This window comes from Suncus etruscus, chromosome 1 (genome assembly GCF_024139225.1).
Source record: "Suncus etruscus isolate mSunEtr1 chromosome 1, mSunEtr1.pri.cur, whole genome shotgun sequence".
Classification (NCBI taxonomy): Eukaryota; Metazoa; Chordata; class Mammalia; order Eulipotyphla; family Soricidae; genus Suncus; species Suncus etruscus.
In genome coordinates, this window is record NC_064848.1 from 194,577,296 (window position 1) to 194,591,790 (window position 14,495).

The window sequence follows — 14,495 nt, forward strand, 5'->3', positions numbered from 1 at the left end:
ATTGGGAATGGTGACTTACTGATGAGTTTCATTGTTCCAGTTAAAAATTCATATTTGGGGAACCGGAACATTAGCACAGTGGGTAGAGCGTTTGCCTTGCACGCAGATGACCCGGGTTTGATCCTCGGCATCCCGTAAGTCCCCCAAGCCTGCCAGGAGTGATTTCTGAGCACAGAGTAAGGATGAGTGCTGCCAGGTATGACAAAAAAAATTCATATTTGGATTATGTTTTGAAGGAGCATCAAAGGACTTGATAATGGGCTGAATGTGAGCAAGAAAGAAGTCAAGAATGCCTTACAAGTTTTGGGTAGACTGTAGAGTAAAGAAGATAGAGCACTAACATTTTCTGCTATTAGTGAGTGAGGTGGGAAGAATATTTGATGGAGCAATAACACAGTGGGTAGGGGATTTGCCTAGCATGTGATTGGCTGACCTGTGTTTGATCCCCAGCATTCCAAATGATCCCCTGAGCACCACTGGGTGTGGCCCCAAAACAAAAGAATATTTGATGGTAGGCAAAGTTCATTCTAATTTGATCCCATTAATTTTGTAAAACATTCAAATGCAAGTATTGAGTAGACAAACATTGTGACCTCAGCCGAAAGACTCGGCTGTGGAAAGAGAGACATTATCTGCATGTGGGTCATCTTTAGAACCATGGGACAAATCAACTGTTTGTGAGTGACTGAATAAAAAAAAAAGCCAGACCTGAGTTCTGAGTGAGTGAGAAATGACAGATATGGCAGCAAGGAAGACTGAGTTGAATATCCAGTGTGCTGAGAAAGCAATGAGAGGGACACACCATGGAAGGAATCTACAGTATCTAGGAAGGAAAGAGGTGCTAGATATGGCTAAGAGGCTGAGGAAGAAGAAACCTGGGGCTTGGTTTCTGGACTTGACCAGGTGGTGGTGAATTTTTTATGCAAGAACCATTTCAGTGAAGTGAATGAGCTCAACTATGATTGCAGTGTGTGGAGAAGGACAGAGATGTGGGATTAGAGATAACAGAAAACTTTTCTGTGAAGTTTTGCTTAAAATGGCAAGAGATGGAGGTTGGTAGCTGAAGAAGGAATGTGAGGGCATGTATATGATAGAGTATGGGGAAAAAAAGGAGCAGGAAAGATGGGCTATTACAGGGGCATAGTCCAGAAACACCTAAGAATAGAATCCACAAAACGCAATTGCATTCTCCTGGTATAATATTCAACACTACCAGAGTGTTCCATTAGGCTAAGACATCTTCAGATATTTACATTAAAATGTATTTGTTTTTTGTTTGGGGGCCACACCCGGTGACACTCAGGAATTACTCCTGGCTGTGCACTCAGAAATCGCTCCTGGCTTGGGGGACCATATGGACGCCGGGGGATCGAATCGTGGTCCATCTTGGGCTACCGCAGGCAAGGCAGACGCTTTATCCCTTGCACCACCACACGGGCCCTAAAATGTATTTGTTTTATGAAGAAAGGACTTAAGGAAACATTTTATAAGACATTCTTTGGGTCCTTATACATTACCCTTATTAAATTATACTTTGACATTATGCCATGGTTTACAATTAGAAAAAGCTTCAATGAATTATGACACTCTATTTTTAGAATGTTTTTCTAGAATATTAACCATTAAATTCACAAGAATCTTCAAGAGAATCTTCATGAGTCCCAAAGTGATATTCATGATACCCCTTCAGTTATAATATTGCAAACCACAGTGTCTAAAAGGAAGAAAATGAAGAGAATGGGAAAAATGTCTGCCACAGAGTCAGGCTCGGGGGAGGGAAATTGGGGACATTGGCAGCAGAAAATGGGTATTGGTGAAGAGTGTGTTATATTGTATGACTGAAACTCAATCATAAACAAGTTGGTACAATCTCACAGTGATTCAGTTAAAATTTTATTTATAAATTTTTAAAAATTTACTTAAAGGCTTGGGCCAGAGTGCTAGGGTATTTGTCTTGCATGCAGCCAACCTTGGTTTGATCCCAGTACCACATATAGTCCCCTGATCCTACCAGGAATGGTCCCAGAGCACAGAGCCAGGAGTAAGCCTGGAGCAATGTTGGGTATGGCCCAAAAACAAACCAAAAAAATCATTCTTAAAGTCTTAATATTAAGGAAAGCCATGTCCCTCCTATGATTAACACTGATTTTGTTTTCATCTATAGATACAATATTTGATTATGTTTTTCCTCTGACCACTCAGAAGTTAAGTTGGTGGACTTTATAGTTTACTATTTGGATAAGTTTACAGTTTGGGTAAGCTGAAGGTCTCTCTTTTCCTCTCTCTTCTTCCCTCTCTCTCTCCCCCCCACCCATCTATTTTAGGAAATTACCAAGCTGCTGCCTTTCCATAGGATTTTTTTGGATCGACTAGAAGAGAATGAAGCCATAGACCAGGACCTGCAGGCTTACATCCTGCATCGGATACACAGCAGCTCCGAGATCCAGAATAATATTTCACTTAATGGCAAAATGGACAATACTACATTTGGCAAACTCAGTTCTCATCTCAAGACTCTCAGTCAGGGGTCCTATTTATATCTGAAACTCACATTTGACCTCATAGAGAAGGGTTATCTAGTGTTAAAGAGTTCTAGCTACAAAGTAGTTCCTGTGTCACTTTCAGAGGTTTATTTACTCCAGTGCAATATGAAGTTTCCAACCCAGTCTTCTTTTGACCGGGTGATGCCTCTCCTGAATGTGGCAGTGGCCTCTCTTCATCCACTGACTGATGAACACATCTTCCAGGCCATTAATGCTGGCAGCATTGAAGGCACCCTAGAATGGGAAGATTTTCAGCAGAGAATGGAGAACCTCTCCATGTTCCTAATCAAGCGCAGAGATATGACACGTATGTTTGTACATCCTTCTTTTCGAGAATGGCTTATCTGGAGAGAAGAAGGAGAGAAAACCAAATTTCTCTGTGATCCCAGGTAAGCCATAGATATGTAATAAACAATGTTGAGCTTATCTTATATTCATTGCATGAAGCATGGATGTGGAAAACCATGAGAAATGTTCTTTACTGAGCCTTCATGCAAGAAACATCTATTTCTTAAGACAAAGCCTCAATAATGTTAAGTGACATGTGTCCTCACAATGTTAATTCCATATGATATTTAAAGAATAAAGAGGACCAGTGCTATTATACAGCAGGTAGGGCTCTAACTTTCATGCTGCCAACCAGGGTTCAATCCCTGGCTTCCCATATTGTCTCCAGAGCCCTGAGTGATTCCTGAGTGCAAAGCCAGCAGTTAGCCCTGAAAACATCTGGGTATGGCCCTCCCAAGGGAAGGGAAAATACATATTTAGATATTTAGAGTCTTCCCTCTCAAATTGCAATTTTTACTGCAATTTAATGGCCTACCTTCATGTTCTTCAGATATTCAGAAAGAATTGGTATGTTATGCATCTTTTTTACTTAGAGCAGACTCATTTTTAAATTGTGTTTGCTCTTTAGAAGCCATACCTATGATAAAAGTCACCAATAATTAGTTCTACATTAAAGCCCACCAGAAGTAAGATTTCCAGTAGGAAACTGTGTAAAATATTCCAAGACACCATATCTGATCTAACCATTTTATTGTTAGATAAATACTGTCAATGTCCCCATTTTATTCTCCATGCCTTAAAATGTTTAATAACTTGCTTAAAGTCATAAAGTTAATAGTTCTAGAAGTCAAAGGACGAGAATGAGATTTTGCTATTGTCTGAATATTTGCTTTGTCTGAATATTCAGTAGCCAGAGTAATAGTAGAGGGATTATGGTTGTTTCCTTGCATGCACACAGCCAACTTCATTTCAGTCCTCAGCATCATTTATTGTCCTCCAAGCACTGCCAGAAATGATCCCTGAGTAAGCCCTGAATTCCACTGGGTGTGCATACCATCTCCCCACACACAACCCAAAAATGACTCAGCTTTTAGCCAGACTAGTTGTGAAACTGTTTCCCACCTGGATCTCTAGCATCCTAGTGAAATATTCTATCATTCCAAACTGCTTTGTTGCCAGGAGGGCTAGGGGCATACTCAGCAGTGCTAGGGTTTATCCTGGCTCTGCTTAGAGAGCACTCCTGGCAGTGATTGAGGGGCCATATATAGTGCAAGGATTTGAACCTGGGTCAGCTGTGCAAGGCAAGTGACCCAACTGCACTATCCTATCTCTTCTCCCACCCCAGCACACACTTTTCTTTTTAGTTTGGTTGGTTTGGGGTCCACACGCAGTTGTGCTTAGAGCTTAGTCCTGACTCTGCTCTCAGGGATTACTCCTAGTGTTGCTTAGATAACATATGGAGAGCCAGGAACTGAATATGCAAGGTACATGCCCTACCTACTATATTTTCTCTGGCCACCCACAATAACTGTTCTAAGTAATTAATCCTGTTGTAAAGTTAGTATTTTCAAAGTAGATACATTTATAATTTCCTAGAAACAAATGAGTTCCTATTTTCTATAAATAGTCCTCAGCAACTCATTCACTCTGCTGGTCTTAACAGTACTAAGGGTTACATGTGCAGTGCTGGGAATTAAACTGAACAAAGTTTCATAGCCCAGGAGCTCTTTCCTTCCCCCCCCCCCCCAAGTAAGGCTTGTTACTCTTGGGCCAGTTCTTCGTGAGTCTTCTTAGGCACCATGGTGCTTGTGGGAGTGCTGCTCAGCCTGCTTCATGCCAATTCCGAAAATTAGTTTCAGATTCTGATGAAGATATTAAGCCAGAAGAAAAAGCAGACATTTTCTCTGAGAGGGAAACTTTTCAAAGGAAATGTGCTTCAGTGGAAAGAATGTGAACTTTTCTATCAGGTTACCTGCACGCAAATCTTACCTTTTCTAGGAACTGTGACCTTTAGAACTTTATATAACATTTCTGAAGCAGTCTTTTTTTTTTTTACCTGCTTAGAAGGAATAATAAATTCTAGAGTTGTTGAATTAAATAAGTTCATGTAGTATAATGCCTAGAATAGTACAGAGTACAAAGAAAGTATTCAAGAAATGTTCTTTGTTCTTCCTCTCTCCTTGCAATAATACCCTTTGGGTATGCCTGAATTCTGTTGCTAATTGAATAGACAATAACTATCTTTTGCTATTAGCATTTTAAGGCATAGAGGTTAAAACAGTACAATATGGGGCCAGAGAGATAGCATGGAGGTAGGGTGTTTGCCTTGCATGCAGAAGGATGGTGGTTCAAATTCTGGCATCTCATATGATCCCCCGAGCCTACCAGGAGCAATTTCTGAGCATAGAGCCATGGGTAACCCCTAAGCATTGCCGAGTGTGACCCAAAAACCAATATATGTATACAATATATACATATATTGTTTGCTATGTAAAATATGTCTCTTCTATGAATTGTATGTCATCACCAAAAATATTTATGAATCCTACTAGAACTGCTAATGATGTTTAATACATCGAGTTGAAAACCAAACATTTTTTACCAATCTAGAATTGCCTGATGAATACTTTGAAATCAGTCTCCAGAGAAACTTTGCTGGCTAATATAACATCTTGCCCATCTCAGAGGGATTAAAAACTGGGGTCCAAAAAAACTGGGGTCCAACACAGCCAGGTCACCACTGAATTAGTGCTATTCTCACAACTCTCAATGGAGAAAATGGGGTATCTATGCAGAGATGGCTCTCCAGTCTTCTCATCCCCTTGCTCTTTACTAATGAGGAGCATTTTGGCAACAGGTCACTGCAAGGGACAAGCACAGCAAGCGCTACTAACTTCCAATGCCATGTAGCCTGGTCCCTGGTGAATTGCTAACATCCCTGGTTGCTAAGGGATCATCATGTATCACTTAATGACAGAGATAGTAAACAAAATCAGGAATTATTCCCAAAATGTAAGCTTCCTTACATTATTTCTATTGGAATTCAGGCCTTAACCCAGTACCCAGTTCTGTTACTGAAGTATTACTCTCAGAACTTGAGAAACACCTGTCCACCCTGGGTCAATGTGATGAGAATTCCATAAGAATTTAATGCTTTGGACAAAAGCCAAGGCTGCTGGTCTTTCAAAGAAACTGAGATTATATTACTTTCCATTTCAGGCAGTTCTGTCTAGCAGGATCCTTTCTAGTCAATTTTGCGCCTTTGTGGTCTTCACCTTCTACTTCCTATTTGTTTGGTTTTCAACTCTGTTTCCCACTTCCTCTTCAGTTTCTGGAGACCCACTCCTTTGCTCTGAAAGCTCACGAGCCAGTTCCACACAGTTATCTTCATGTCAGGGAGCTCTCCCAAAGCAATAGCTCTTCCTGAGTTTCCAATTCTCACTTGTTCACCCAGAACTTAGTAACCCTATAAGGGAATTAGAGATGAGAATAATCTGTTGAAGTTAAAACACAAATTGTTCTTCATCAGAAATGGGCCACCCAGGGAGGAACTTGTGCTTAGCTCAAATCAATAATCTTAGGATGGAACTGAAAAGAGGAAATAGCAGAGCCAGAGATCAGTGCTTTTGTTGAGATGAGTTTTCTTCCTTTTAAATATCAGGCTCCTGTTGTCCAAGAATCAGAGCAGAGAATTGATATACCATTAAGAAAAGCCTATTTACATACAAAAACATATGACTTGGCTTGTATTTGTGTTGTAATGAAGTCGAATGTTTGTATTTGTGTTTTATCAACCTTTAAGTTAAGTGTCACTATAAAATATTTTCTTTCTTGAAAATATCTAAGAATTGGGTCTGGATCAATGGCATAGTGGTAGGGTGTTTGCCTTGCATGAAGCTGACCCAGGACAGACTGTGGTTCGATCCCCCAGGGTCCCCTATGGACCCCGAGCCAGAGGCAATTTCTGAGTGCAGAGCCAGGAGTAATCCCTGAGCATCACCGGGTGTGGCTCAAAAACCAAAAAATAATAGTAATAATGGGATTTCCGTTCTATACAACTCTTTTTCCCATATATTTGTTTCATTAATGGTGATGGGACTCAAACCCAGAACCTCACACATACAAGGTAAGTGCTTTACTGCTGAGCCACCTACTCAACCCTGATTTCTAGATATATTTCCCGTGAAATGCTCACAACCTTAGACATTACTACTTCACTCTGCCTTTTCTTCTCACTGTTCATCATTGTCATATTTCCATCATCCTCTGGCATTAATCTGGCCTATATTTTATTTCCTCAAGCACAAAAATAGGGCATTAACACACTAATCTAATAATCTCTGCTGTTATGTTAAAAGGTGTAAAATCCCTTTTGAAACAATGTGTTTTAAGTAAGGTGATTAAGAAAAGTGGTCATTGGCCTTGATTCAACGTATTAATGACATTGATAGTTGAAATCTAAGACTGATGAGTAAGCAGTTGGAGACCATGAACCTTGTCATGAGATCTATGAAGCATTACCTTCAATGAAATGAATCCCTATTCTTTTGTTGTTTGTTTTTTTCGTTCCTGGTGTCTAGTCTCTCCTTCCCCAGAGACAGCTCTCAGACCAACATTTACACACACACATTCATAATATGATGTAAAGATTTGATGACTGAGATCCTTTCTTTTTAACTATTTGGGTCAAATAATCCAGGAAGCTTCTGAAATTTTTGTACTTTAACAAATGTTGAACTGCTATAAACTTCCATGGGATGGTGATTTAGAAGCCTACTTTGAGTTGATCTGATTTCTTCAGATTAAGAAACAGAAATTTTTATGTTGGTGAAAAAGGAGGAAAGCTATACAGATTCTATCAATACCTCTGAGAAGAGTTGAATACTTTATTTTGTAGGTCCAGAGTTCTTTACATATAATCATTGGTCTGCTGAGATTTTCCTAATGATCTCAACCATGTTAGTCAGTGAATTATACACAGGTGTTTGAGGCATCTTAAATAAATGCCACAAAGTAGGATCAGAGAAGTGATTTGTTTAAGGAACAGAAAGAAGACATTCTGACTACAAAGGAAGGCTGGAAGCCTGCCCAGTTTTATAAAATAGTTGGATCTGAAATGATCACAAGATGGTGAGCTGCTGCAGGGTGGTAATGATTTAGTTTGGGGCATTAGTTTGTCTAATCCAAACATGACTGTATATATAGACATTTAGCCTCCCTTACTGAAGACTAAATTAAAAGTTCAGCATTACCATTCCAGGTAGCCGTTGTAAGCTCCCTCAGCAAACCCTGAATCAAGGCAGGATTCTGGTCCTTAAAAGCACTAGGAATTAATTCAGCATTGTAATTGATTATGAGCAAAAAAATGACCCTGAGAATTTGAATCAGTTTTTAGAACCTTCAGAAGAGTTAAAACGAAGATGGTCTAAAACTATTGCAAAACAGGTAGGTTGCTTGCCTTGTGTGTCACCAGTCTGGGTTCGATCCCTGGCATCCCATATGGGCCTCCTGCGGAACACTAGAAGTGATCCCTGAGCACAGACCCAGAAGGAAGCCCTGAGCATTACTAGTATAGCCCAAAAACCAAAAATAAATGCACACAAAAAAGAGGGACAGTGTACCAAGATATTTCATAGTACTTGACTGTTAGTATTGGTCTTATCCGCATGAAATATAAATACTTTAATATATGTTTTGGGTCTAGATCTGCTTCTGAGACTTTTCCATCAATGATGAGATATATTGTTAATTTTGTCTTAGCTTGCCATTTATTTTTTTCCCTATCTTATTTTTTATTCTCTATCCCATTTCTAACTCTCGATATCAGGAATCTCTATCAGGAATCAGGAATAAACCTGAGGCTCCAATCAGAAAAATTCATACGGATACTAGACCCATGCTTTTATGATACAATGCAACATAAAATATTAAATATACTTTAAGATTAAAATAAATTTATATCTTAAAATATGTCCAGTTTTCAATGCATGTATATCTGTCAACTATATGCCTGTCATCTCTCAGCATAAATCATGATACCCATATATATTAAATATTAAAACTATTCTCATCATCAAACTGTGGAGAGGGATTCAGTGTTTGCCTTACACACAGTTGATCCAAATTCTATCCTCAGTCCCCCAGATAGCCCCCTGAGCCCACCAGGAGTAATTCCAAGTGCAGAGTCAGGAGTAATCCCTGAGCACTACCAGGAGTGGCTCAAAATAAAAACATAAGCAAATTTCAAAACCTTTGGAGCTGGGTAACAACAGCCTTCTTGGGGCTGATGAGATGGATCACATTGCTAAGATATGCAAGATCTCAATTTGTTTGTTTAATTTGTTTTGTGTTTTCTGTTCTACACTTCCCAATTTTTTAAGGCTCTAAATTTGATCCCCAACACCACACCCCATAGATCAGCATCACTCGGTAGCTGTTGGGTGGTCCTCAAGGACTGCTGGGTACGTTCCTATTCGGACAACAGTGATTCTTTTCAGAATTCAAAATTAAACTTTAAAGCACTGGAATCAGAATAGTTATTCAGCCCACTTAAAACTCAGAAGTACTTACTCATGTTTTAAAATACCTACTTTAGGAGCCAAAGCCATAGTATAGTAGGTAGAGTACTTGCCTTGCATGCAGCAAACCCGGGTCTGATCCCCAGCACCCTATATAGTCCCCAAGGCCTGCCAGAAGGGATCCCTAAATTCAGAGTCAGGAGTATACCCCAGGCACTACTGGGTGTGGCCCAAAAGTCAAAAAAAGTGAAAGTAAAATAAATTTTAAAATGTTTCAAATCTGCAAATCTCAGTGAAATTTGTTAAATTAATAAGTATATGGGAAATAGACCACTTGTGGTAAGGTGGAAGTAAGATATCATTATATCTTGTCAGGCATGCAGAAGATTCAACTAATGAGTATACAGAAAGGACTAAGACTTTCTTATATTATTTGCTGCAGAAATGTAGTATTAAACAAAAAAAATGGGCCAGAGAGGTGGCACTAGAGGTAAGGCATCTGCCTTGCACATGCTAGCCTAGAATGGACCACAGTTCGGTCCCCCAGAGTCCCATATGGTCCCCCCAAGCCAGGAGCGATTTCTGAGTGCATAACCAGGAGTAACCCCTGAGCGTCAATAGGTGTGGTCCAAAAAAACAAAACAAAAAATGTAGTATTGTTTTCTATACTCACAGTTATATACATAAATTTTGTGTATCTGGAACTTTATATGTTTTATTTATATTTTTATTTGTAAGTATTTATTTGAATATAAAGCTTTTGTTAAAGTAGATGTGCTCAGAATCATAAATATTGATTAAAACCTAAAATTTCAACCTAGTATGAATTACCCTTCCACCCTGTCTCCTACCATCTCAGTAGACCCACCTCCACATCTCAGACCCTCTGTTTGCTCCTCCACCATTCCAGGTGAGTTTAATTTCTAGAATGACATTCTTAGCCTTAGGATGATGTTCTTAGAATGGAAAAGAGTCTGCTCCTATGTAGATTTCAGGAACCTCCATGCCCACACTCTGATATCTCAGTAGGACCACCTCCTTATCTCCTGAATTGCATGGCCAAGCTCTACTCATTACACCTCACACTGCTCACACATATATCTCCTGGGTGACATATATCTCCTGGCGATATATATCATGGGTGAAGCAGGCAGGGAAGGTAAAGAGTAACACCCTAATAATCCCTTAGAGACTCCCAGGAGGGCAGCATAGCAGGAACACAGCATGCACAAAAGGGAAAACTGCTAGAATCCCACCAGAATGAGTGAGGGAAAATAATAATAGAAAAGCTCTACCAGTACCAACCAGACCTATAGTCTCAGAGAATATCTTTTGTGACACCATGTGAAGGATGTTAAATGAACTCAAATAAACAATGGCACAGGTAATGAACGAGGCACAGGAATTTATGAGAGTGCAAGTGAGAAAATTGCAATCAGAAATGACAACTGAAAAAAAAAGTGACAACTGAGAGTAGTTAGGTGATATAACATTCTCTGGATGAAGCAGTGAAATGACTTTTTTTTTTTTTTTTGCCAATAACTATACACGCAAGCAAGGTTTAGGAGGAGAGGGAGCTTCAGATCTCCCAAAGAGTTGTGTTCTGTTCTCAGGTACCCACACCCCCTTATCATCACTGCAGCAAAACAAGTGCAGTGGAAGGAGAGTAGATAGCCAGTGTGCATAATTCACCCAGAATGAGCTGCTGCTGCCTACTGTACTACATATTGGAACTTCAGGAAAAGATTGAGAGAATAACTTTTTAACTCTGTGTAGTATGGCGATTCAATTTAAAAATTATTAATTTTAAAACAGAAAAGAAAAAGAAGAGACGAACTAAATCCATTCAGTTTACTTTGGTGGATGATGGCAACCAAAGATGGCTAATCCTTGGCTGGCTTTCATCAAATCTTTTAACAGGCGCATTCTTTTAAGTTCTTGTTCTCAGGGAGTCAAAACTGAAAGTAAGGACCCAGAGAGCAAAATAGCTGAATTCAATACAGGACTTTATTTAGAGAAACTGGGAGTATAAGGTAAGGAAGCTCCCAGTTCATAGTAGTGGGCCTCCAGAAACAGGACTCCCCTTACATTTTTCTTAATTCTCCTTTCCTCAGTCTCATCAAATAGTATATTTAAAATATATTAGCTTAAAATATTCATTGTATTAATGTTTTTAATTTTTACCTACAAAATTTAAAGAAGTACAGGTGTTTGTCTTTTCTCACTTTTTCTCTAATTTACTTTTATGCAATATTGTTACTGAAGATATATCATGCACATCACTTTCCCTCCTTTCAGAACTCAATTCTTGTTCAGAATGATCATTTCCAACTATCATTGTCATAATGTTCCCTTCTCTGTCCTTATTGCATTTTCCCCTTCTTTGTGGCAAGCTTCCTACCATAAATCAGCTCTCCTGGCCCTCATCTCTATTGGTCTTTGGTTATTATTACTATACTACCTTTATTTTTATCCCACAAATGAGTCATCTTATGTCTGTCTCTCCCCCTCTGTCTCATTTCAGTAAGCATAATCTCCATATTCCTCCATGTATAAGCAAATTTTATGGCTCATTTTCCCTAACTGCATAATATTTCATTGTATAGATGTACCTTGGTTTCTTTATCCATTCACCTGTTCTCTTATACTTTGGTTGATTCCAGAGTACATTAGAATCAAATAAAGAGAAGAAAGACCTATACAAAGAAAATTTCAAAACACTACTTCAAAAAAATAAAAGAAGATACAAGGAATTAGAAACACATCCCCTGCTCGTGGATTGATAGGTATCACTAAAATGTCAGTATTCCCCAAAGCATTGTACAGATTCAGTGCAGTTCCTATAAAGATACTTATGACATTTTCCCAAGAAATAGATCAAACACTCTTGAAATTCATAAGAAACAATAGCTCCTCCCCCCCAGTAGCTAAAGCAATCTTTGGGAAAAAACGAGATGGGAGGCATCACTTTTCCCAACTTCACACTGTACTGTAACAATTAAAACAACATGATATTGGAATAAAGATAGGAATCAATGGAAAAATTTTATCAGCTTTTTGATCTATCATGTAATGGAATTTTAGTTTAGTTTTATATGGATATAATTATGATGTAGTGTGTAGATATGTAGATATTTCCACAGTATTTTCTTTAATTTTCTCAATTTGGGATAATAGAAAAAAAAAAAACATAGTATAATTAACAACATTTTAAATCTCGTCATCCCAACAAAAATGGCCCTAAAAAATTTATTTTTAGGGCTCGGAGAGATAGCACAGCGGCATTTGCCTTGCAAGCAGCCTAACCAGGACCAAAGGTGGTTGGTTCGAATCCCGGTGTCCCACATGGTCCCCCATGCCTGTCAGGAGCTATTTCTGAGCAGACAGCCAAGAGTAACCCCTGAGCACCGCCGGGTGTGACCCAAAAAACAAAAAACAAAAAAAAATTATTTTTAAATCTAAAATGGGGAGAAGTAGAGCAGGTGAGTGACTAAAGGAAATGTATGGTACCAGAAATGGCATAGGAAAGAGGCTAAGTTAAGTTGGTCCTGTGGGTAAGTCTCCAAAGCAAGACTGGCTGAATGGAAAGATGGGATTCCCACAGGCTCTCTGAGGTTGTCAAACCAAGTGAATGGTGCAGCAGTTGGAAAGCTTTGTTGAAGCTTAGTGGGGTGTGACGGGCACATTTTCTTTTTTTTTTTTTCTAAGTAATGTAACTCCTTCGCCTTTCTCTGGACCATCAAAGGCAGATAAGGCCTCCACATTTAGCAGAATCAACACTAATAGCCTTTGATCCTCTCAACTATAAGCATCCCCAGCTGTGAAACATGTATTTACTATAGCCATCAGCATAACCAGGTGCTTATACCACACCATTTTTCTCTGAAATGTTCATTATTTCCTTCTCTACTTACCACATAAACTCTTTTGGGACTTTTTAGCTTCTTACATGGTCTCCCTCCAGTCTGTTCTCAACCAGCAGCTAATGTGAGTTTTTAAATACACAAACCAGATCATATAATCACCTTCTGAAAATCCTTCAGTAGTTTTTTATAATGAGAATAAAATCAAAGCCATATTCATCAAAGCCTGATATAAGTGATAGCTTCTGCCTTAATTTCTAAATTAAACTCATTTATTCTCCTTCTACACAATATCTGGCCATGATTGTTCATCTGTCAGTTCCTAGATTGTTACAAGGGCTCTTTTTGGGCTTTTGCACTGAACAGTCCCTCTGTCTAGAGTTCACCTACCAACCCATAAAGGCCAAGACTCAATTGTCTTTAATGCCGTATTCCCAGAGAAACTCCACTTCTCTGAGTCAATCCCTCTGCTTGTCCTTTGCATAGCAGCCTTCTTTCTTTCTGATGCTTTGCTTAACTATTATTAAGTTACCATGTGTGAATTTGTAGTAATTATCCACTTTTCCTCTAAAATGTTCAAGAGCTCATTGAGGTTAGGAAAGTTTTCTGTCCCACTCACTTTAACCTGCCTAATGATCAGGGGAGATGGCCTGGTACCCCAGTAAGATCTCAGCAAGTCTTTTTAATAATGAATTAGTGAGTGAACAAAGAAATGATAAGAGATACTCATTTTGTGCTCACAATTGGAGACATCCAAAGAAGATCTTTCCAGTTCAATAGACGGTGTCTCTTGTTCATTCTCTTGCCATGTGTCAGGAGTAAGTACAGGCACGTATTTCAGCAAGCATTTGGTGAGCGTTTATTAAGTAATATAGTCAAGCCCTGTGCTCAACACTGCAGGGGATTCAAATATAGAGAAGATGGATCTGCTGGGGTGGAGATTTTAATAGACACATTTATAACTTGCCATAATTCAAGGCAGAGTGCTGTCCCAGATGTATAAACAGAGCTGAAGAGCGTGGAAGAGGAAAGAGAAGCAGCCAGTCTTCTGTGCCTCCTCTAGCTACTTCCAGCTGTGACAGGTCCCAGGGAATCAAAGCACTTCGGCCTCAAGATGCCCTGCAGAGAGCTTTAGATTTCATTGTCATGACAGAGGAGGGTGTCTCTGAAGAGTTGATAGAAGAGGGTAGAAAAGAAACAGCCAAATAGGTAAAAACAGCACTAAAGTTTGAGGCCACACTTGGCTCTGCACTTGGTTCACTCTGGGCAGTGCTTGGAGGACC

General features: G+C 39.2%; 1 protein-coding gene across 1 annotated transcript in view; it reads left to right on the forward strand.

Moving 5' to 3' along the window:
• TANC2 (tetratricopeptide repeat, ankyrin repeat and coiled-coil containing 2) overlaps window positions 1-14,495 on the forward strand; it is a 340,845-nt gene that overhangs the window by 277,429 nt on the left and 48,921 nt on the right. Inside the window, 1 exon segment of the mRNA XM_049778821.1 lies at window positions 2,325-2,932. Within this exon segment, the coding sequence (XP_049634778.1) occupies window positions 2,325-2,932 (608 nt within the window).